The 23,133-nt window shown below is 41.2% G+C and overlaps 1 protein-coding gene across 32 annotated transcripts in view; it reads right to left on the reverse strand.

Annotated features, from left to right (window-relative positions):
* Cadps (calcium dependent secretion activator) overlaps positions 1-23,133 on the reverse strand; it is a 479,644-nt gene that overhangs the window by 114,223 nt on the left and 342,288 nt on the right. For 14 of the 32 annotated variants that reach the window (XR_013434504.1, XM_078038579.1, XM_078038583.1 and 11 more), the window contains 5 exons: positions 12,701-12,802; positions 11,250-11,313; positions 10,514-10,637; positions 7,825-7,893; positions 6,927-6,944 (listed from right to left, as the gene is read on the reverse strand). Coding sequence is in view for 31 of the 32 variants with exons in the window: in XM_078038579.1 (XP_077894705.1) it covers positions 6,927-6,944; positions 7,825-7,893; positions 10,514-10,637; positions 11,250-11,313; positions 12,701-12,802 (377 nt within the window). In the remaining variant the exon portion in view is untranslated. The remainder of the gene's footprint in view (positions 1-6,926; positions 6,945-7,824; positions 7,894-10,513; positions 10,638-11,249; positions 11,314-12,700; positions 12,803-23,133) is intronic. The other 18 variants (XM_040289629.2, XM_040289636.2, XM_040289634.2 and 15 more) reach the window with 3 other exon arrangements.

Genomic DNA, 23,133 nt, shown 5'->3' on the forward strand with positions numbered 1-23,133 from the left:
GAGAGTGTCCTTCTTAGCAAGAGTTATGCCTTCCTGTGCCATAATAAGACAGTGTCTTCATGACAAGCACCCAAATCCTTGGTCTGTAGCTCTATTTAAGTGCTCATGGTCATTTGTAAGAGTAGATTATACATACATGTCTGTCTCCCCCTCTACCCAGTGAATCCTGTATTTCTTCTTTTCTTTGGTGGAGGTGAGGGTACTGAGGATTCAACTCAGGGGCACTCGACCACTAAGCCACATCCCAGCCCTATTTTGTACACAGGGTTTCATTGAGTTGCTTAGGACCTCGCTGGCTAAGTTGCTGAGGCTGGCTTTGAACTTGTGATCTGCCTGCCTCAGCCATGCCTGGCCTGAATCCTATTTTCTAGTGCCTAGAGCATAGCCTGGCCCTGGGCAGGTCCTCACATATTGGTGTCAAGGGATCCTCAGTGAATCCTGCCCAATAAAGTGCTTTCATGGAAAAGAAAATGCTCTGTTTTCAGTATGCACAGAAATCACATAGTACCATTTACCTCTTTCCCAAAGCCCCTGGTTACTTAATGGATGTACTAAGTTGAAATGCTAGGTAAAAATCAACATAATTGCAACTTCCAAGTCAGAGAGCAACTTCAGGTATCTTAATGCCATTAAAAATGATGTAAGATAATTAAAAAATATTTCTTATATATAATTTTTAATTTATTTATTGGCAGGTGGCTCTAATGCTAAGCTACATCCCCAGACCCCAAATATTTTTATTTAAATTCAAATAAAATATACCCACAAGGGGAAAATGACACTTATGGGTGATAGTTTTCTTCTCCAATTTGGTGTTTTTGTATTCAAAGTTAGGCTTTGTCCTGTGGGCTAAGCTATTACACCTAAGACAAAAGTGAGCTTAATTCTGGATGGATGCTATAGTGGATCGGTTGTCCTTGTCCATGCAGAAAAGTTTCTCATGGAATAGCCTTTCCTCTACCCATAAAGATCTAGTGGGAAAGTCAAATAACATATCTTATAGAAGCAGTCATGAGAGCTTAGCCTAGCCAATCAGAGTGCCCCCTCACCATCATCAGATATTATGATTGGCTCATAATATTCTCATGTGACCCAGGATGGCCAATGAGACTCTTATCTGGAATTTTACACAGAAAACTCTTTTTCTTCTAGGGTCATTAACTTGGATAAAAGCCTGGGGATAACTGTGGCCATGTTGCTGCTCAAACACTTATATTACACTGAGTCACGTTAAAGAAGCTTTTAGCAGTTGGAGATATGAAAACAAACTAAACTTCTTCATTCCTGAGTCCAATTCCTCCATGAAGTTCCTAGCTAAAAATATGCCTTTTGCTTGCTTAAGTTATTTGAGGTTTTTTCTTTATGGTCACTTGCTATAGCAAGAATACTGATTTAATAGCACTATTAAGGATCTATTCAGGGCTGGGGCTATAGCTCAGTGGTAGAGGGCTTGCCTAGCATGTGTGAAGTATTGGGTTTGATCCTTAACACTGCATAGAAAACAAACAAACAAAGGGATTCTGTCTATCTACAACTGCAAAATAAGTGAATGAATGATTAAATAAAAAAATAAAATTGAAAAAAAAGGATCTGTTCAATCCCCAGTAATCATTCATGTACTTAGCCATTAGCTCTCTTGGACAGGATCTTAGAGCATCTTAAGATAGTTAATATAAGCAAACAAGCAACATGGTCAGAGAAAACTCTTGCCAGTTATTGGGGGCTTAGCCCTTGATCTTCATGATATCCTCCTTTGGCACTAGCTCCCAATATGCAATACATCGAAGACATTGGCCTGGGCATACTCCTCTTGCACTGCATTCCTTTGGCATCTTGCATCCCTTTTGCCATAATCATCACATTTGCTTATTTTATGCCTACTTTTACATTAGTTCCATAAGGGCATAGATCATGACTGCTTTTGCTCCTTGTATCCTTTCCTGCTACCTGGCATAGCTCCTGGAACTTAGCGAATATTCCAAATGTAGGTAGAACTAGATTGCAATGTTTTATTTGACATGTATGATGAAAAGATAAATTCAACTCCTGTTATATTTCCTGACACCCAAAGAGCCATCCTTGGATTAGTAGCTTTAGTATCACCTGGGAGCTTGTTAGAAATGCAGATTTCCAGTCTCCATCACAAATATAATAAATCAGAATCCACATTTCAATAAAATTCCTCTGGACATTCGAGTTTGAAAGTACTGTCTTATGTTCCATTTTGGAAATAAAAAACTATGTCTGCACCACAGCTTTGGTTTTGGAAGAGTATCCTTTTAAATAATAAAGAACAAATAATGACAGTCTGTATATGTGTATATATAGCAAGTGCATATTATGTGCCAGACCCTATGCTAAGAGCTTTATTTAGAATATGTGTCTTAATTTTCAAAATGACCCCATGGGGGAGCAATCATTCTTAGCACCTTTCATTGAAAATAAAAGTGAGGATAGAAAAATTAGAAAACCCAGTGGAGCCAAGTGAGTTCAAGTCTTGGTATCCCAAATTTCTGAATGTTAGGGCTGATTCCTTGGATCTGCACAACTATGTTCTAATGTGTGGATGCTGGATGTCATCAGCTGTATAGTGTGATGCTTGGGATAGGTAATGGGTTGAGGATGGAACTATAGTCTTATGAATGGAGGGGAAGGGAGTCTGGTGGAAGGTAAGTCACTCAGTTTATTTTTAATCTGGGTTCTTTTCTGATCTGTTAAATGAGGGTTTGGGATTATCTAATAACCCTACATTTTATTTTTTACTATTTGAGAAACCCCTTTTTGGGATGTTGTTGCTGGAAAAGTTCAAGCATTTCATAGTGTATAAGTTGAAAATGTGGAATTAGAAAGACTCATGTTCAAATTTGGCTACAACTAATCTTCTGTTTAACCTTGGGAAAGTCACTTGATTTCCATCACAAGAGAATAGATTCTTATTTAATTGAGTATACAAAGCACATTTTAACATTTCTGAAATCTGGATATATCTTGCTTGTCACAATTTAGTTGACAGCATTATTTCATACTTAGTCCATTGGTATGCATAGTATGACTGATGGCCTTTTAGAGTCAATGAAATGTGTCCATAAAAAAGCTTATGTGGTTCTTGCAAGAATTAAATGAGATATGAATATAACTACTCAGCCCACAACAAATTCTCAATAAATGACAGTTATTTCTGTGGCATCATATCTTTTGGGGGAAGTAGAATAGACTCTGGCCTCACATTTGTTGAGAGACAACAAATTCTCTTACTTGAGAATCCTTCTTGATGACGGTCTTTGAAATATGTTTCTCTTTGCCCCCCTCACTTTTTGTAAAGTATAAATAAGGTGCTAGAGAACAGAATAATTTGAGCCTGGAAACGCTGATGCATGCATCACTGAAACAAAAAGGGTGAAAAGAGAAACATTTAACTCCTCATGCATAAGACCTGAAGCATGGGCTGTCCTCCTCCAAGAACTGCCCGGATCTTGCAGGCACTGCTTCTCCCTCGCTGGTCCCTTGGGAAGAAAGCAGAGTGATGGCTTTGGATTGTGGGCTAGTGGGAATTGTGGACTTGGTCCTTTCTCTGTATGAACAGGCCTTGGACTTGTGGGACATTTGCTTTGATATAGGAAAAGAAACAGAACCTCCACACTACAGAATCTGCTTGGAAGTACTCTGGATAGATATGACTCACTCTACAAAGTTTCTATCAACTGGACAAGAAAAAAGTCCCTTGTTCTTTGGCAATCTTCAGGAATCTCAACTGCCCTCAGGAAGGCTTTAGGATGAAAATAAATTTGGCCCCAAAGGGATGGTTTTATTATTTTGTAGTCTTCCTATGTGACAGGTTGTATGTACTTTTGTAATTATTTACTGAATGAATGAATATTATTGAAGTGTCTACCATTTCAGCTAGAAAATCTGAGTGACAGAAAGAGACAAAAACTATGGTGCTTGCATTTAGTCAGATCTGAGTCAAATTCTGCTTGAAAAACTCACTTACCTTCCTGAATCTCAGCTCCCTCATGTGTATGTGGAACAATAATGAAGTCTTCTTCATGGGAATAAGGTAAAGGAAGATCCAATCAGATCCTCCATGTAAAGTCCTTAGCACAGTGCCTGGGCCTGAGATGGGATGACTATTTATCCATCTGTCCATCCATCCATCTATCCATTCATCCATCCATCCATCCCTCTGTCCATTCATCCAAGTACCCATCCACCCACCGTCCATCCCACCCACCATTCACTCATTCATGTACCCATCCACCTACTTATCTAGCTATATATCTCTGTTTGTATATACCCATCTATCCATCTACCCACCCACCTATTTCTATCTCTATCATATATCTATCTCTATAAGTCATCTCTGTCCAATTTTGGAAATCCTTGGCATGTTCGAAGGAAAAAGTTGCTTTATTTCAAATTCCAGTGGAATCGTTATGATGCTCAGAAAATTATGCAAGTATTTAGCCAAGAATTGAGGCAAAACAGCAATAGTAGTGTCGACTTTCTTAGAGCCTGCTTGGTGGGGAACATGTGACGGTTTCAGTGGATATGTATTTAAAATAATAGAATTCATTTGCAGGAGTCACAGGTTTTCTTTCACATACTAGCAATCCTTTGCAGCTTTCCCCTCTTTGAGATACTGTGATTAAACTCTTAATTTCTAATAATGCCACCAGCCAGAACACCCAAGTCCACCAAAGAGCCACCTGCAGATTCTGTTGCTTCTCAAGCTCCGCCTGACTAAAGGACTCAGGGGCCGCCACACTCTAGTCCCCGCATTCCAGCTCACCCAATTTGGAACTCTGGCAGTGTCCTGCTACCTCCATACCCACCCAGATTTTGGTGCTCTACTCCCTGAGGACATTGAAAAGAGAGGAGGAAGAAAATAACAAAAATGTAAAGGTCAGCAAAGAAGCTATGACTGTAATTGTGATTGAGACCTGGGATGTTTAGAAGAGCTTCAATGTCCCAAGCCTTAAACCCATCTCTGCTTTGACCTTATGTTGTAAATTCAGTTTTCCTCTATTCCTGCAGTTCAGTTGTTTCTCCCCATTTCTACTAGTGTGATTTTTCTGGAGTGCAAACCACCAAGCTGCCTCTTGCTTAGGGAACCTCTGGTGGCTCTCTGCCACTTTTGGGGGAGGGGTGAGACCTGGGAAATCATTCCTCTGAAAAATATCCTATGCATGCAAAAGTGGGCTTAGATTTCAGGTTGAAAACCTTTGGACCATGAGATATAGTCAGAGCTCTGTCTCATTATGGCATATGAAAGCCTTTGAGATCTTGCCCCCATGTCTACCTTTGCCATCAACATCCGCCACTGCCACCATCTACTTTGATTTGCAGAATGTTCAATTACAGAGTAGTCAAGAGAGTGCTTCTGCTGGGCTCAGATTCTGGTTCTACCACTTATGTTTCCAGAAGTGCATGTTTAAGCTCTCTGTGCCTCAGTCTGCTCATCTATAAAATGGGAGCAACAACAGCCTGTCTCCCACAAGGGGTTCTGAGGATTAAATGTGTTAACACAGACAAAGCATGTAGAATCATGCGAGGAGTATGATAAGCATTAAGTAAGCCCTTAGTTTTTTTTTTTTTTGATTAGCGATATGGTTTTACTTATTTGCAGATTTTTCTCTATCAAGAATGCCTTCCCAATCTTCAGTTCAAAATCCCCTGAACTGATTCTGATTCATCTCTGCCAAGATGAAATTCAAGCCTTATCACCTTATGAAGACTTTTGTGGTTTTCTGACAGCACCCCAACTCTTGCACACACACTCAACCAACAGGTATTGCAGTGTACTGAATTTGTCAATTACACACACGCACATATGTTCCATGAGGTTAACAGCTGTCTCCCTCTTGTTTACATTGTACCTGGCTTTGAACAACCAGGTCAAGTTGGGCTTTCACTAAACATTTGTCCAGTGAATGAATGAATGAATGAATGCCTTTCCCGAGAGAGAGAGAGAGAGAGAGAGAGAGAGAGAGAGAGAGAGAGAGAGAGAGAGAGAGGGGGAGGGGGAGGGAGGCGGGCAGGCTCATGTGTCTTGAACATAGTTTTGTGAGTCTTCTAATATTTACTGCTAAACTAAGGCTTGGCTCAAAAATGCTCTCTGAATTGTCCAGAAATAAGCTCAACTGTTAACTCTAGATCTGACAATTATTATTTTTCGAGACTCTTAGGACTTAAAAATAATGACTAATATTATACATTTATGAACATTTTTAGCCAGAGCTTCTCTCAAAATAGGCTCAGAAGTTTGGGGACCAAACAAGAAGAAAACTTTCGAAGCCAGAGGACTTCCTAGGAGCCACCCCTCTGGGAAACTTCCAGCAATGACCCCTGCTCCATTTGCCTGTTCCTCTACGTCATCACAGAATACATACAAGATACAACACGGACACAACTTCCGTCTGTCTTGGCCAATAAACACTCATCGAAGAACACAAACTTCTCCATAGGGCAGAAAACAGAAAACAAAACCAAAACCAAAAACTAAAAACAAAAGAGAGAGAGAGAGAGAGAGAGAGAGAGAGAGAGAGAGAGAGAGAGAGAGAGAATGAAAAGCAAAAAGGAAGATTCGTTTGGTTCAGTAACTTTGTGTTTTTTTTTTTTTTTAACGCGCATGAGGCCAAATCACTGTATGCTGAAACCAAAGATGAAATGAATCTCTGCAGCAAAACCAGAATTCTTTCCTACAAAGCTTATGCCTTTATGGAAATTCTGCTCTATAAAGGTCAACATCAAATGGGCATGAGATGTATTTAGACAGCACAAATTAACTCCTTAAGTATTATTGCAACTCCGCATGGCTCTCTGGGAGTACATACCTTAAGGAGCTATTAAAAAAACAAAAACAGAAACAAAAACTGAATATAACTCAACAGTCCTGATAATCGATAATGCATATACAATTGGTTCACCTGCGTCCTTTTGATTCTCTATTTGAAAGAGAGAGCACAACAAGGAGAGAAGAGAGAGAGAAACAAGAACACATATGCAAGATTAATGAGCAAGTGGACCACAATGCCCCCCAACTTATGTGTGATACATGGTATTGGAAAGCAAAGGTTGCCCTTGGGTTCCCACCGCCCCGAAGTGTGGGGGCCAGCAAAAAAAGGCTCCTTCACAGAGGTGGAAAATGCTGCACAAATAGAAAATTAGTCAAATTAAGTTTAATGTGAAATCAAGCTATGAAACATACATGAACTCTCCAAATGACAATTAAGTCATATGTTCTAGCCAGAGCTTCGAGGACAAAGGACAAGTCAAACCCTCCAGAGGGAACAAGGGAAAGCTTCCCAGCTTGAGAGAGAACAGAGGGGAGGCAAATGAGATCTCAGTTTTTACAGAGAGTGGACCACCTCACGTGCTCTCGTACCCATAGTAGTTTGACCTCTCCAACGTGGAGAAGGAGGCATTCCTTTGCCCCAAATGTCCTTCATCTGACACCTAATGCATTGCTCCCCCAGCCTAGCTGCTACCTTTGGATTGTGTACCAGTGACAAGCACTTTACAGATCAGGGTCACACACAAGCAAAGTAAAAATGCATTCAGGTCACAGACAGAGAAGAACTGAAAAACTTACAGACGAGTTTGAGTTTATCACAAACAAATGGCTTAATTGTCTAACCTGTTTTAGGTTGATAAAAAAGTGACTGGACTTCTCACACTGGGTTTCACAGACAGAACCAACAGACAAGCCAATGCTAAAAAACTTGAAGCAAGGAGAGTGAGTTGGTTTGGACCTGGATTTTTCTTGAAATAATGAAAACAGAAAAGAGTGAAGGAAAGCGTGGTGAGGAGGTGGTAGGTACTCACGAATGGTTAAATCCATCACTTGGGAGGCCAAGCAGAAGACAGGATGCTCATACATTTCTCTCTTTTTCCCTATAAAAGAGGATTTGGGCATGCAAGAGGCTTAGGTCAGAGGTAAAGAGGTCAAAGGTCACAGGTTAGAGGAAAACGTTACATTAGCTCAAAGGAAAATAGCCACAGAGTATTTTGGGATCAACACAGGATAAAAGAAAAAAAGGAGTTTCAAAAATTGGTAATCTACTGGATTAACCATTCAGCATGCCGTGAGTCACGAGAGAGATTGTGACCATGATCTTACACGTCTCTTTAGAGTTGTTGGCAAGAATACAATGACCAAAAAACATCATGAGTCAAGGGGAAACAGAATCTCATTGATTTACGGCTCCAAGATACTAAGGATTTAAGACTTTAGTATCTAAGGCTCTTTGAGGTATTTCTTCATAAACATAGTCGCCAGCAATATTACTACAACTTCTTTCCAGAATTCGCAGGGCACTAAGCTGTTCATGCTCACAGAGGGAGCTCAAATGCAAAAAAAATGGAAGATTTCTTTTCTGAGGGTAGGATCAGAACCTTGTGAAAGAAAGCTGTCTGGTAGTAATATCTTTGAAGCTGCAATGTCCCAGCCCAGGGTGGACTATGTTCATGAAAGAAAACCTGATACATGCAGCCAGAGGATGTTGGGTTGTCTGAATTAACAATCCCAGCATGCTTTGAAATTGGGGTCTCAGCCACTTTTGCAGAGGTCACGTCAAAAAGTGGCTGAGCCAATCACGGACAAGGAAGGAGAGAAGCAGAAGAGAGCGGGTAGTGTGGAATGAGGTACTTCTCTGAAAAGAGAGTTGGAAAAAAAGGATTGGTTTCTTCAAAGAATCCCCAGACCTAAAAGTCACAGTGCAAAAGATAATTAACACAACCGAGAAGAATTGAGGCACAAAAGGAAATTACAGACCAGCTGATCTACTTTGGAAATGAATGCATTTTTACTTACAGATCTTAAAGTTTGTTTTTTGGATTTATTTATCTGAAAGAAGAGAGCAGATCTTACCAAAAGACTAAGTAATCGCTAGACCAAGATCTACGAGGGAGCAGCCATGGTGACCAAACGTTTTCTGATCCCATCCCATCTCTGTCCTTGCCTAGAATTATTCAGTACCTGGTTCACTTGACCAAATGCAATCATTGGTTGCAATTATTATGTCCTGGGACGGTCAATGCTGGAACAATTATCTGCTAATATAGCCCTTTCACAATCAATCTTCTTGTTCCTCTATTTTTATCACTCATTACCAAGTCAAGAGTTGATAAACATCCTTTTAGTGCCCAATTCTTAAGTGTTTCTCCTTGGATGCATAACAATGAATTCATTACCACTGGTACACAATTTGCATTGTCAGACAGACAAAATTGAGAGAGGGAGAATATGTGATGTACAGAATGCTGCAAATTTGACATGATCTTGACCGAATTCTCTAAGGAAACAAGGACTTTGGCAGGGTAAAGTGGTAGGGTCTGGGTGGTAGGTTAGTTTCTTTCTCTTTTTTAAATTTTATTTTCTTCCCTAGTCGTGTCCTGAGGTAGACAACGTGCCTTTGCTGGACTTGGTCAGGTGTCGTGTGTTTCGTGTGTGACAGAACATCAGATTCCAGAATGCGGACACATCAAGTTTTGCACACAAAACTCCCACATTTATACACTTACACCACTGGTCAAGTTGGGTGTGGTTTTCAAATCACCCTATAGCAGCCAACGGGGTAACAATGAAAAGTGATTAATACCTCTTCGAAGAAACAGGTCCCAGAGAACCATTACCTTTCTCAACTCAAGTTTACTCAAAGTGCCTTTTGGGTGATTATAGGATCATCGGTGACCACTTTCCTAAAACTTGAGAGGGCAGTGGTAGCAATCATCCCAGGTCTTTAGTAGCAATGAATGAGATCTAAAGCCAACCTGAGTCATCTAGGGCTCCATGCCAACCTGCCATCAAGTTCAAAAGCTCTCAAAGGATAAGATACTTTCTTTTATTCTCTTTTTTTTTTTTTTTTTTTTTTTTTAGTACCAGAGATTGAACCCAGGGGCACTTTACCACTGAGCCACATCCCCAGCCCTTTTCATTTTTTATTTTGAGACAGGGTCTCACTATGTTGTTCAGGGCCTCTCTAAGTTGCTGAGGCTGGCTTTGAACTTGTGATACTCCTGCCTCAGCCTCCTCAGCTGCTGGGATTACAGGAATGTGCCACTGTGTCCAGCTCGGACAAGATACTTTCAAGGGGAAGGAAGGCTTAAGGCTAAACCTTGACATTACATTATTCAGCTGTTTTTGTTTTTCTAATGCCATCAGCAGGAGATAAGAGACTGCTCCTTTTCCCTGTGTTTAAGGAAGGAAAGGCAGGTAGCAATCTAACCAAATCCTTTCCTAGGAGAATATTAGCAGTAGAACAGACATTTAGGGCCAATGCGATCTCTTATAAGGACCTCAGTTATCACATCTCCACTCACTAGGCTCCTGAGCCTCTTATTTATTTATTGGACCACAGCCAAGAAGCTTCTAGATTTCAAGTGCTTTCAGGTTTCAGCTTAACATACTCAGATGGACCACTGTTTTCTGGTGCCCATAGCGGGGGGAAAAAAGGATTTCCCAGGGAGACATTGTATAATTAAATTCAAAACTGGGGACAGAAGGGAACCTTACCTTCAATTTTGGCATATTCAGAGAGGCGCGAGTAGTTGACTAGAGCGGCCTGCTCTAGACATTTACGGATGACTGTTTTTACCTCCTCTTGTGGCACTGGGGTAACAATATCTTTCATCAAAACCTTTAGGCAGAAAGAAAAGGGGTTATTGAGAAGGTTTGAATCAGGCTTACTCCTTTATGCTGTTCCAAGGTTTGGGGTTTAAAATTAGTTGTGATTGCCTCCTGGTCATTGAGCAATGATGGAGATATGTGGTTAGAGAGAAAATATTGTGGCATGCCTTTAACCCCAGCAACATGGGAGGCTGAGGCAGGAGGGTCTCAAGTTTGAGGCCAGCCTTAGTACCTTAGTGAGATCCTGTCTCAATAATTAAGGAAAGAAAGAAAGAAGGAAAGGACTAGGGATGTAGCCAGTGGTAAAGCGCCCCTGGGTTCAATCTCCAGTACCAAAACCCAAAAACAACAACCCAAAAACATAGAATGGTAATGCACAGTTAGGAGGCCAAAGCCCACCCATTCATCAGGGAAGGGCCAGGAACATCTTTTCAACTTATCCTAACTATTTGGGGGTCTGGAGATAAAATTTCTAGCAACTTGGCAGTTTCCTCATTTTTATTCTGATGTTTGATGAACGGTAAAGAAATCCTTTGGAAATGACAAAATGGGTCATTCAACAACACTATTTCGTTACCATTTGGTGTAAGTCTCCTTATCAGTCTTTCACTTTCGTTCTTACCCTTTCCAAGAGCGAGAGAGTAGCTTTTAAAGCACCTTCGGGCCGACCAAATGGAAAGCAATACCTAAAAAAGACACAAAATTCTTCAGGTTGCCCAGATCGATTACATTTTAGCAAGAAATATGCTGCGATTTGATTCCTATAGCAACTCTCTCCGAGGAACGGAAAATGCTTTTTATTTTGTCACATTGTGTTATGTTAATCTGAATTCACACCATATATGTGTGTATATAATGTATATATGTGTATGTGTGAATAATGACTAAAGAGGCACTCTGCAAATGTCTGCGGCAGAAAAGAATATTTAAAGTGATGACATAAGGCTGTGTTTAGATTTCTATTGTGAATCAAAACCATTAGTTTGCTCGAAGGTGACCCTTATTATTATAGAGGTGGGCACTTACAAAAATTTGTTGAAACAGGCTGAAGTTCAAAGACACATTAAGTCCCCCAAGCATAATGCGTGAAATAGAAGAGGGAGCTCAGAGTGAATTCCTGACTCTTTGCTTTCTTGAGGTTTCTCCTTCTTATTGGACCTTTGGCTGTAGGTCATGCATTTTACTGTCCTGTGTGATCAACAAAGGATCCTCCACCGAAATCTTGCTCCCTCAAGCAGAGGACTTCGGTGGCAGACAGAAATAAGTCAGGTAGCCCTACAAGCCCCAAGAGCTATGTCAGGCTGTCATGAGCTCTTTAAACCACTGCTCTTCATACCGAAAGTGGCATGGGTGACTTCAACTTACACTGTCCTGGATGGCTTCCGTCAAGTTCTTTAACCTCTCCTGCTCTCATTCTATACAAACTACCTTACAAAGTCCTTCCCAATTAAAAGCATAAGCTAATAGATTTCTGTGACTGGCACATGGGACGTGTTTAATAAATAGGAAAAATTACATATACTCTTTCTATTTCAAGATCTCTGGCCCAGAAGCACTTGCAGAGTATCAGAAATGCCCAATTTGCTCCAAGGGAGAAATGGGCTTTGTGGTGGAAATGTCCTGTACTGGATCTTTCTGCAGTGTGTGTGGGATATCTGGTCTCCCAGGTGAATCCAAATCTCTCTCTTGCTCTGCAGAGCCAGCTCATCCTACTTTTGGGGGTGTGGGCAAGGCAGAAACTTCTGGGAACTGCATCCCCCAACCCCCATGTATTATGATTTCACTGATTTTTTTTAACTCTTTAAATCAGGAACTTAAAGAAGCTTCAAATTCAACTTTTAATAATAGACTGATGACCAATGTCATCTCCTAAAAGAAAGGCTTCTTTCTTTGAGTAGAAAGAAAATGAACTTAATTGGAAATCGGCTAGCTACTGCCGAACCATGTTCAATGGCTGGTTTTCCACATTCAGTTATTTTGAGAGATGCGATGTATCACTGACAGATTGATGGTTTAGGGGAACCGAGCCTCCCCAGTTTCACCCTCCTTATCAGTCCAAGCCCAGATCCTTACCTAAAGTGCGTAATCTGATTTTCCAGCAAAACTCGGAGTCTCTCTTTGATTTCTTCAAAGCGTTCCTTTTCTTCAACAGTCACAGTTCCGATTCCGTCAGGCCTGAAGGAAGACATGTTATGAAGTGACGGCTACCTCGTAGGCTGACACTGTAACACTAAATCTCTAGCAGGAGGAAACTGTCCATTTTAGAAGCAACAATTACAATGATCACTGTGACTGCCCAAGAAGCCCTGCTATTCAGGGCAGGCTTCTAAAGAGGATGGGTTGGTTTGGGGGTTGTCATTTTGGGGACATCTGCAGGACCATAGCTCATTTCTTAGGAAATGGTGAAATGTACCCAGGGAATGCTTTTCAAAGTCCAGCTCCTAGACTTCTTCTATTTGGCTCACGGCTTAAAAAAAAAAAAAAATGGAACTAGTTGCCAATATTTTCTTCAATTAGGAAAGCTTTATAATATTCTTCTGATTTCTAGTTTCTCTGGAAAATTCAGAACAGCTGGCTTAAGGGGCAAGAATCAACAAACAGCTCCTCCCTCGGCTGGGGTGCGTGCTCATCTGGTCCACATCTTGAATCTGTTTTTACCTGTCTCTCCTGTAGGCACTTGAGTCTGGGACCCCTGAATCATGCACACAGATTCCTATGAAAACCAGGTGGCATTTGAATGTCTGACTTGCCCAGTGTTCAATGTCCCTAAATAGCTCAAATTTGGATTATAGTACTACATGTTCAGATGAATTGAAGCCTTCATGTATTCAATGAAGCACCACCCATCTTCCAATCTTAGGGAAGGACTGCTCATTGTAATAACAAGGTAGACCCTGGGGTAAAGAAGTGATTTCAGTTGAATCACAGTCATATCAGGTTTCTGTGTCACCCCTGAAAACATACATGTTTCCCCAATTTGTTATGGACCATTCAAGTTGAAAGTATAAAGAGGGTTACATATCTGTAACCCAAACTTATCTGTGCCAAATTAGATGCAGGATCATCTGACCCATTGAAAGTCTTCAGCTTCCTGGATCTCATCGGGACTGGTTTTTGAGTAGGGGCTGAGCCAGTGTGCAGATGGGTATGTCACTATGGAACTTCCATGAGATCATTACTCAGTTTGCAAATGTGAGTTGTCTTGAGACCAAACAAATAGTCTTGTTTGTATGCCTTTTCAGGAATCCAGCATAAGTTGGGAAAATCCTTTACATCATACCAGAGTCTGAGGGCACAGAAGACTTGGCAATGGATGGCAAAGTCCCTCCTGTCAGGGGTAAACTGGTCAACTTCCCTTCTCTCTAAATTATAAAAATGTCCTATTTGAATAATGAGGAAATTTCTCTGCTCCTACTTCATAAACAAAACAAAACAGTAAAACAAAAAGAAAAAAACCAAAAACAAATAGAAATTTGTCTATTTCTTCATACTTCTCCAAACCCATGGGCAAAGAGAAACAAAATGGAAAGTATCAAGTAGTCTATGGAATCTGGGTAAAAGAGTCCTTATCTTAAACTTTTCTGAAAAGAAATTCAAATGTGATGTTAAAAAGCTGATTTAAATTTTTTTTTTGTTTTACATAAAAAATATCCATGAACCTGTGCTTAAATCTCAGGGGGACCCCCATTAGTCCTTGCAAAATGCATGCTTCACTTTCCTTGGTAACTTCTCATGTTTCTAAGTTAGAATTTACTTTAGCCCCGGCCTTTGAGTTCTTTACCCAAAATTCAGTTTGCTAATGCATTGAACATACCATGATTGGCATGTAAAAGCACACACTTAACTGGGGAAAAAGGGGTCATTCAAATAATTTCATTTTCCCAGCAGCTCGGGAGGCTGAGGCAGGAGGATCACGAGTTCAAAGCCAGCCTCAGCAAAAGTGAGGTGCTAAGCAACTCAGTGAAACCCTGTCTCTAATAAAATACAAAATAGAGCTGAGGATGTGGCTCAGTGGTTGAGTGCCCCTGAGTTCAATCCCCAGTAGTACCCAAACAAACAAACAAATCCCCAACAACAAATCATTGCATTTCTTAGTGTGGAATTAACCCAGAGAAAAATGATATTAATTTATAATTCAGGGAGGGGCTTCTAGACCACAACCAAAGCATGGAAACCAATTTCCATGGACAGTCCAGAGATGTCTGGAGCCATTATTAGAAGATCAAACTCTCTGTGAATCAAATCATTCATTACCCTTCTGAGGCAGGCAGCTATTTCATTTGTGTGTGTGAGATGATAAAAACTGAACATTTACATGTACCTCACTTCTCAGTTCTTCCTCACTACAAAGGATATTACTGCAAATGTGAAATGTGATTGTGTTTTCTGCCTTTTGTTGTTATGATTGCATTTGTAATTATTAAGGTATCGGACAGAAGCTTCTGCTTCCCATATCACCCTCTCTGCGGACTACTTTCTACAGCCTTCATGTCACTCTTGGAAAAAGTAAACAACTACCAATTTACTGTTGTAGCCTCCTTAATTTGCTCCTTGATCACCTATGTCGGTGTGAATAGTTTTATTTTAACATAAATAAAACAACCCAATCTCATTAAATCTGTAGAGCACGTCTTACAGAGCTCGCTAGCAAAAACAGGTGATAAAACAAATCTCAATGCTGACATCGAATGCAAATTTGTTTGTAATTGCCAGGGTTGCTCTGAAATGGTACTGGGAACAGGAAAATGCTGTTTCATGAACTGAGGAGGAGACACCTCCGTGCCCTGCCACCCCAAGGAAATTAATTGGTCAAAGACCACAGGTTGTAACCATATCAGTTTAAAAACAAAACTTTCCCTGTTTGGTTTGGTTTCATGTAATTATTTTAAAAACTCTGTCAGACATTCATTTCTTTTCCACTGACTTCTTATCATTGGTCAAGGTTCATTGTGCAGGTTTGAAAGGACTTGAAAGGACTACTTATTGAAAAATCCTGGTACAATATTTTGGCGGAGCACTGTTTGCTATAGAAGCCATAAGTACTTTTTCTAGAACAGTGATTCTCTAACAAAAGCAAGTCTTGGCATCCCCCGGAGGGTTTGCAACAGCTCCGATCACTTGGCCCCACCCCAGAGTTTCTGAATCAGTGGGTCTGAGCCTGAGAATGTGCATTGCCAGCAGCTTCTTTGGTCTTTTAGAGTTCCAGGACCACACGCTAAGAACCACAGTTCTAGAGGAACAAACAAGCAAACTCAGAGCAGGCTCTTCCAGCTGCTGAAAGGGTCCATTTGATTCAGGTTTCTGAACTTCCCTAAGACTGGGATGGATTTGGAACCAGAATCTTCCACTGGAGGTACATGGTCCACTTATTCATCCCTTGCAAAACTGGCGTCTGCACTGTTCCCCGGGTACTATCCAAGCAGCACCGGCTACAAAATAAATAGCAATGGTAGAACTGAAATGGGTGTCTCTCAGGGGCCAGGCTTTTGTATTTTTCGGTTTTTGTTTTCTTCCTGGAAACATTTGGGGGTGTTTCTATAATTGTCATAAAACTGGCTCTGTGTGCTGTTCCTTTTTTCAATATTTTTTAACATTCATGGAGTCACAAAAAATGAGAGAAGAAGAGGGATGAAGCTGGATTTTAAACTTCTAGCTAGGAAACTCCAGGCTGAGAAGTGTCTATGCAGAATACACGATTCAGGGCCTGAAGGTCTCTTCTCTGGTGGCTGAGTGTGCATGTTCTGGGCTTTGGCTTTTTAGCATCCATTGCCACATTCTAATGGCTCCTAAGTTTGGAGGAATGCCCTCAGCCACACTGTGGGTACCCTAGGGGTCTGCTGCCCATTACTAATACTTAAGGGCTCCCTAGGGGCCAGCTCTTCCCTTTTATGGTCACTATCCACCTAAGCTGGAATGACTCCAAGATCAGCCACCTGGACCTTCTTCTGAATCTTTACCTTGAGTGAGGCCAAGGCAGATGAAACAGGTGGAATTTGTGTGGCCCACAGCTGGGCCTTGACCTCTAACTGTCTCTTAGAGCCAGGAAAGGAATTCCCCAATGTTTCAATTCAGCCTGTCTGTAGAGGATTCCCAGGTTGTTCAAACACAGAACCACTGCTTGGGTCCTGCTTCTTGCTCTTCTGTGACTGCCTTAATTCCAGTTTTCTGCTCCTTTCCTTTGAGATACTTGGCAATCATCCCGATCAACTAGCTTTTGCTTAGATTATCCAGAATTCCTTTCTGTTGCTGATGTAAGTCCCAGAAGTACACATTCCCTCCTTCCCTAGGCACCTGAGTTTTACTAGACCCGTGGATGTCTTTGAATCTAGCTTTAGGAACAAGCACGCACGCCACGTCCACACAGCCCCTGGGTCTCTGGTTCCACCTAACTGCACACTGGCTAACAACTCACTTCTTGTATATCATGATCCTGCAAACTTGAGACAATATGCAGGTCAACCGCCGTCATTTTTGGAGCCTGGCTGAAGACCGGAAGGTCTTCCACCTGGAGGCCATCTCTGGAGCCAGAAGTGGGTCTCTCAGGCCACAGCAGACTATATTGCATGTGACACGGCGGGCATCTCTGGAATCCACCTTTCAAGTTTTCGGCAAACCATTTTCTCACTGTCCTTCACAAAGTTGACATTTTCGGCAGCACGATAGGAAAGATGTCACGTCGGCTGCTCTTCAAGTTCTTGTCACAGTGGTTAGCACCAGTTCTGTCATCTTCACTCTCCTCACAGTCTCCCATCTTGAGCCATGTCACAAATGATAATACATCTGGAGTTGCAGTTTTCTTTCTTTCTTTCCTTCTTCTTTTTTTTTTTTTTTTTGTCCAATTGCAACGATCAGAACCCAGGTCCCCAATCCTTTGGGTTACTGGTTTTGCAAACTATTTTCCCTTTACCCCTAATGCTTCTGATTTGAGCTTATTAATGAATGCCTATTGTAGGATTAATTCAATAGAGCTGAAGCTCTGTATGCAAAACGTTAATTTTGATTTTGATATTTGAGATTAAGCATGAACAAGGAATTCCAGCTGTAGTGTGTTTTTAAAAACCGTCTGACTTCTTCTGGTTCATTAGATGGAGGTTACACACCCACAGGAATACACAGGATTCCTAGCACTGGATTTTTCCTGCAAGCATGGTTTTCTACATCATGCTGAAATCTGGGCCACAGAACCATCTTTTGTAAGGTAAGATGTCTTTTCAAGAAGATCCGAGCCAGGCGAAATGGCGCACACCTGTAATCCCAGCAGCTCAGGAAGCTGAGGCAGGAGGATCACAAGTTCAAAGCCAGCCTCAGCAAAAGTGACGTGCTAAGCAACTCAGTGAGACCCTGTCTCTAAATAAAATATAAAAAAGGGCTGGGGATGGGGCTCAGTGGTGGAGTGTCCCTGAGTTCAATCCCTGGTACACCCCCCACCACAAAAGAAGGCTGAGATGCAAAATTAATTCCAAGCTTACAGTGATTGACATCTTCTGATATTGCATCTATTTGGTGATGTAGCACAAAATCCAGGTGTGAAAAGAAATGCATGAATTCAACAGAAGAGGAAGGAGCGTCTGGCCCACCGCTCTGCATACAACCAGCTTTAAGCCTCTGATCGCTCCCAACGAGGGGTAAAACTCCAGCTGAAGAGAGAGTATAGTTCCATTTCCAAATGCAAATGTCCACATATGTTGGTGAGGCACTGTAAACATGATATATTCTCTCTCTCCAAATGGATGCATGCCTGCAGACCGCATTATGGATCCATGAAAATGTCCTTAAACAAGCATGATAACTGAATCCTACTTGCTACTAAATTGTTCCAGAAACACGAGAGCTTAAAGGGCCAGAGCGGGACAGAATATCTTACGTATTCCTCTTAAGGTTCTTTAAACAGGACATTTACACCAAATGTTCTTAAACCTTGACTTGTTTTAAACATTTGCTTCTCCTGGCAACACTTTATCCCTACTTTTTTTTTTTTTTGAGAGATATAATTGAATTTAATCGCAGTGTGGAATATTTCTCTTTGTTTCTTTCAAGCAGTTAATAACTACAAATTCAAGTTCACACCAAAGCATTATCCTCTCCAAAGGAGACATCCCCGTTTGCTCATCTGGATGGTTTGTATAATTCTGGGTTAATTATAAATTATAATTAAGGCTCTCGCAAGCCAGAGTCACCACTGCATTATGAAAGCCAGCCTTACCCCTACCCTCTCCTTTCCTTCCAGTCTATGCCCTTTTCTAATTATGCCCCGACGCCCTGGGGCTCAGACACGCTGCTAAAACAAATATATCAAAGTGTTTCTCTCATGACGAGTAAGACAGGAAGCAACAACACGAAATTTCTACACCATTATAAGTGTTCCTTGTAACTCCTTAGGGTTGGCTATTAGTCAGTTTTTAAAAAGAGTCTTGGAGAGACAAAAATTCAACTGGTAAGGTCTTTTCTAACCTGTTCACAGTTTAGCCAAATAGGCAGTTACAACCCCAACAGAGGGAGAGGGTTCATGTACTCAGTTATCATCAGACCAGAGAGGTTCAGAAGTTTCTCCCTAGTGAACAGTCACAAAGAATACAGATGCTTTTGGTGTAAAAACATTAATCAGAGGGGCTCAGGGGTGGTCCAGGTACTGAATGAAGTGAAACCCCAACAGATGATTTGAGAAATAATATAAAATGCAGGAAAGGATGCCATTTCCAAAATTGCATGGATCAATTTGGATCAATTTTTGAAACCACATTAATCAGTTTGGATCAATTTCCAAAATTGGTACTACAAGGATTTTTCCATTTGGGGAATAAAAGGAGAGGGGATGGATTTCTTTATTCCTAGATAAATATATATAACTAGGCTTTACTTTCCACTCTGAAGTCTCATCCTCTGTTGGACTGAGTGGTCAGAACAGTAATATGAGTGGTTTTTTGGTATCTCATTCATGCTGATGTGGTGGGACCTCTCAATATATGCTTTTGTACCAATAATTTCAATGACCACAGGTTGAAGACACGTTGGTGGAATCTGAGACGAAAGATACACATTACTAGTTTGCTATGGGCCAGAAAGACTGAGCAAATGGGAGCGATAATTCAGCACATTTCACAAGATTTCATGTCTGAGTAGGAAAAACCTGCTGTTCTCATAGGGGGAAGTCTCCTCCAGGAAGCGAGTCACATGGTTTCAAAGGAGACATGCTCTAAAAGGGAACTTCTCTTAGGATATCTTGGATGCCTACTTTTATTTGAAATGGGTTTGAAAGCTTTCCTCCCCTCATACAAATAAATACTCCCTATTAGACCTAGTTGGCTCTTTAGAATCTAGACAGCAAGGGTGACCATGACCAAGACCAACACCTGCCCACAGCTGGAGGGCCAGTTAGAGATGCGCTTATGTTCACAGGCAGCAATACCTTGCGATGGTGCATAACATGAGACCAAGAGTGTGGGGGTTTATTATTATGCCCTACCTATGCCTGCCTGCTACAGCATGTGCTCCATTGAGAGAGAGAGAGAGAAAACACAGCTATCCCTACAACACTGTTTAAATTTTTTTAAAAAAATTTTATTGGTTCTTCTTCGCAGTTTTTGTTTTTCTCTCCAAGGGAAATAGAGTTAAAAGGCACCAGACACAATGCCTGTGTGTGTGTGTGTGTGTGTGTGTGTGTGTGTGTGTGTGTGTGAGAGAGAGAGAGAGAGAGAGAGAGAGAGAGAGAGAGAGAGAGAGAGATTAGAATGGAATATATATTTTACTCATTTACTGTTAAATAGACATCCACAAAAAAGTAAAAAGAGCCACTATGTGACATGAACTTGGAGTGAAGGCCAAGAGCTGGAGCAAGGACATGGCAAATAAGCCACTTTTATGGTGCAAGGAACAGAAGATAGAGATCTAAAGTGTGGTCATGGCAAAAGAGACAGGAAGAAATGGAGGCACCTGTGAGATACGTAACAGTGTTGACGGGGTGTAGTGATTGAAAGTGACCTACTGCAGAGGGAGGAGGCGTCCAAGGTGGCTTCTGAGTTTCTCTCTTGGGTAAGTGGATAAAGGAACTGCTTATTTACTTAGGAATCTTGCCAGAGTGACAGAGGGGTGGAGCAAGTTCCATGTGACGGTTTTAAATCCTGACCCATTAGGGCTTGCTTGGTGTCTGAACATGGGCAGCGCCGTGGCTCCAAATGAATCTCTCCAAAGAATCTTTGGACACATTTGCAGAGATTTTTGAGAAAGGATTTTTAAGAATGTATGCCCTCTTACATCTGCTTGCAGACTCATTAATCTATGCAGCTTATTTTGGATTGGGGCGGTTGGCATTATGGATTTGTTAATTGCTGATACAATGTACTTTCTACGCAGGCCATATGTGAAGAGCAGCACTGGCATTCAAGAAAATGTTAAATAATAATGTAAATGAGAAAAATTTCCAATCCCAATAATCAAGGGATCCAAGGAACATTGACGCACGGTGGTGCAGTCCCCGGAGCTGTTTGATTGCCTTGTCACTGTGGGACAGTGACCAAAGAGATGCTAATCTAAATGTCATCTAGAAAGAATACTAAAAATATTATGGTGAAAATTAAGTACTGCAACCTTAGGAGCTGATTTCAAAATGAGTAGATAGAGCAATTTACATCTGTGGATTCGATGATCGCCAAAGGCAACCGGCTGAACATGCGCACATGTTGCTTTTCTGTCCCTCTCTCTTTTGAGAAAATGGGTTTGAAGAATTGGCCCAAACGAATGTTCCCTCAATCAACGAGTTTTCAACTTTGTTATATATTAGGATCGTCTGTGATTTTAAATTCACGATGCGTAGGCCGCATCCCAGATGAGCGAAATCAGAATCTCTGCAGGCGGGGCCCAGGCGTCTGAATTTTCACACCCATCCTACCCCACCAGGTGATTCAAATATGCAGCCCAGTTAAACAACCAATACCTCAAAGAGGTATAATCTGAAGAACAAATGTCTTAGAATCGTGGGGTGGTATTAAAAGCACAGATTCCTGGCTCCTTGTGAAACCAACAGAATCGAATTATTTGAGGATAGGACCCAATATTTTGAATTTTAACAAACCCTCCATTGGTGTGCATGCTACTACTGCATAAACAGAATATCAGTAGGGGTATCTATTATACTTTCAGATGACAGAAAAACAAAATCTATGGAAAAGGGGAAAAATTTACCCATTGGATTGAATCCAGGGGTGCTGAACCACTGAGCCACATCCCCAGCCCTTTTTATATTTTATTTAGAGATGGGTCTCACTGATTTGCTTAGGGCCTTGCTAAGTTGCTGAGGCTGGCTTTGAACTCGCCATTCTCCTGCTTCAGCCTCCCAAGCTGCTAGGATTATAAGCATGCACCACTGCATCTGGTGGGAGTTGGATTTTAAAGTATTTCCAGGTGTTTTTTTACCTTAGTACTATTGACATTTGGGGCCTTGTTTGCAGGAACTCTCTTGTGCATTACATAGGATGTATAACAATATCCCCATGACCTTTACCTATTAGATGACAATAGTATAATGTGGCAATTCAAACTGTCTCCAGTCCTGTCAAAAGTCCTCTGGGGGAAAAATCACCTCCAAGTTGAGAAGCACTTTCTTAAAAGACATCAAATATGTGGATGGGTTCATATTGTCTTGTGCTTATAATTATGACATAACTCCTACAAGAAAATTTTAGATGTTCAAGGGATATTAAGATACTAAATCTGCTCATTTTACAGATGAGAAAACTGAGGCACAGAAATAAGACAGAGCACTCCTGAATTTAAGAAGAATAGTTTCAGCCAGGCATGGTAGCACAAGCCTGTAATCCCAGTGGTTTGGGAGGCTGAGGCAAAAGGATCATGAGTTCAAAGCCATCCTCCGAAACTTATCGAGGCCCTGAACAATTCAGCAAGACCCTGTCTCCAAATAAAATGTAAAAAAGGTCTGTGATGTGGCTCAGTGGTTAAGCATCCCTGGGTTCAATCCCTGGTACCAAAAAAAGAAAACAGTTTCTGACATTCAGGTCTTCAGAATTTTAGTGCGGATACAATGAAAGGAAGAAGAGCAGTGGACTTAGGATATCTGGGTCACCATTTAAATTTACAGATGCTCAGGATTATCATTTGCAAAAGGGATGCAAAAATGACTAACCTGGGAATTTGACAGCAAGTGAGAGAATGTTTGAAAGTACCCTGTAAACTGTAAGGCGGTCACACAACTGATACTGAATATTATGATTTCTTCATTTAAAAAATGCAGTGCAAACATAGATCCTGAAATACACGTAAAGCCTGTCAAAGTACCAGTGGAGATCCATTTGGCTAGTTTTTCATGGCCTAGCAAATAGGTCAGGCTTGAGCAAGTGTTGCTTTTCGACTTTCTTGCTCTGCCTGGATGTTGATCCTTCCAAAAGCAGCACCTTGGACAGCGGCCAGGCCTGCTCCCTCTACAGATTCCTGATTCTGCCAGGCCTGACCATCAGGCACCTACGATTTCTCTTACTGCTTGCAATTGACTGTTG

The sequence above is a fragment of the Ictidomys tridecemlineatus genome, chromosome 2 (genome assembly GCF_052094955.1).
Source record: "Ictidomys tridecemlineatus isolate mIctTri1 chromosome 2, mIctTri1.hap1, whole genome shotgun sequence".
Lineage (NCBI taxonomy): Eukaryota > Metazoa > Chordata > Mammalia > Rodentia > Sciuridae > Ictidomys > Ictidomys tridecemlineatus.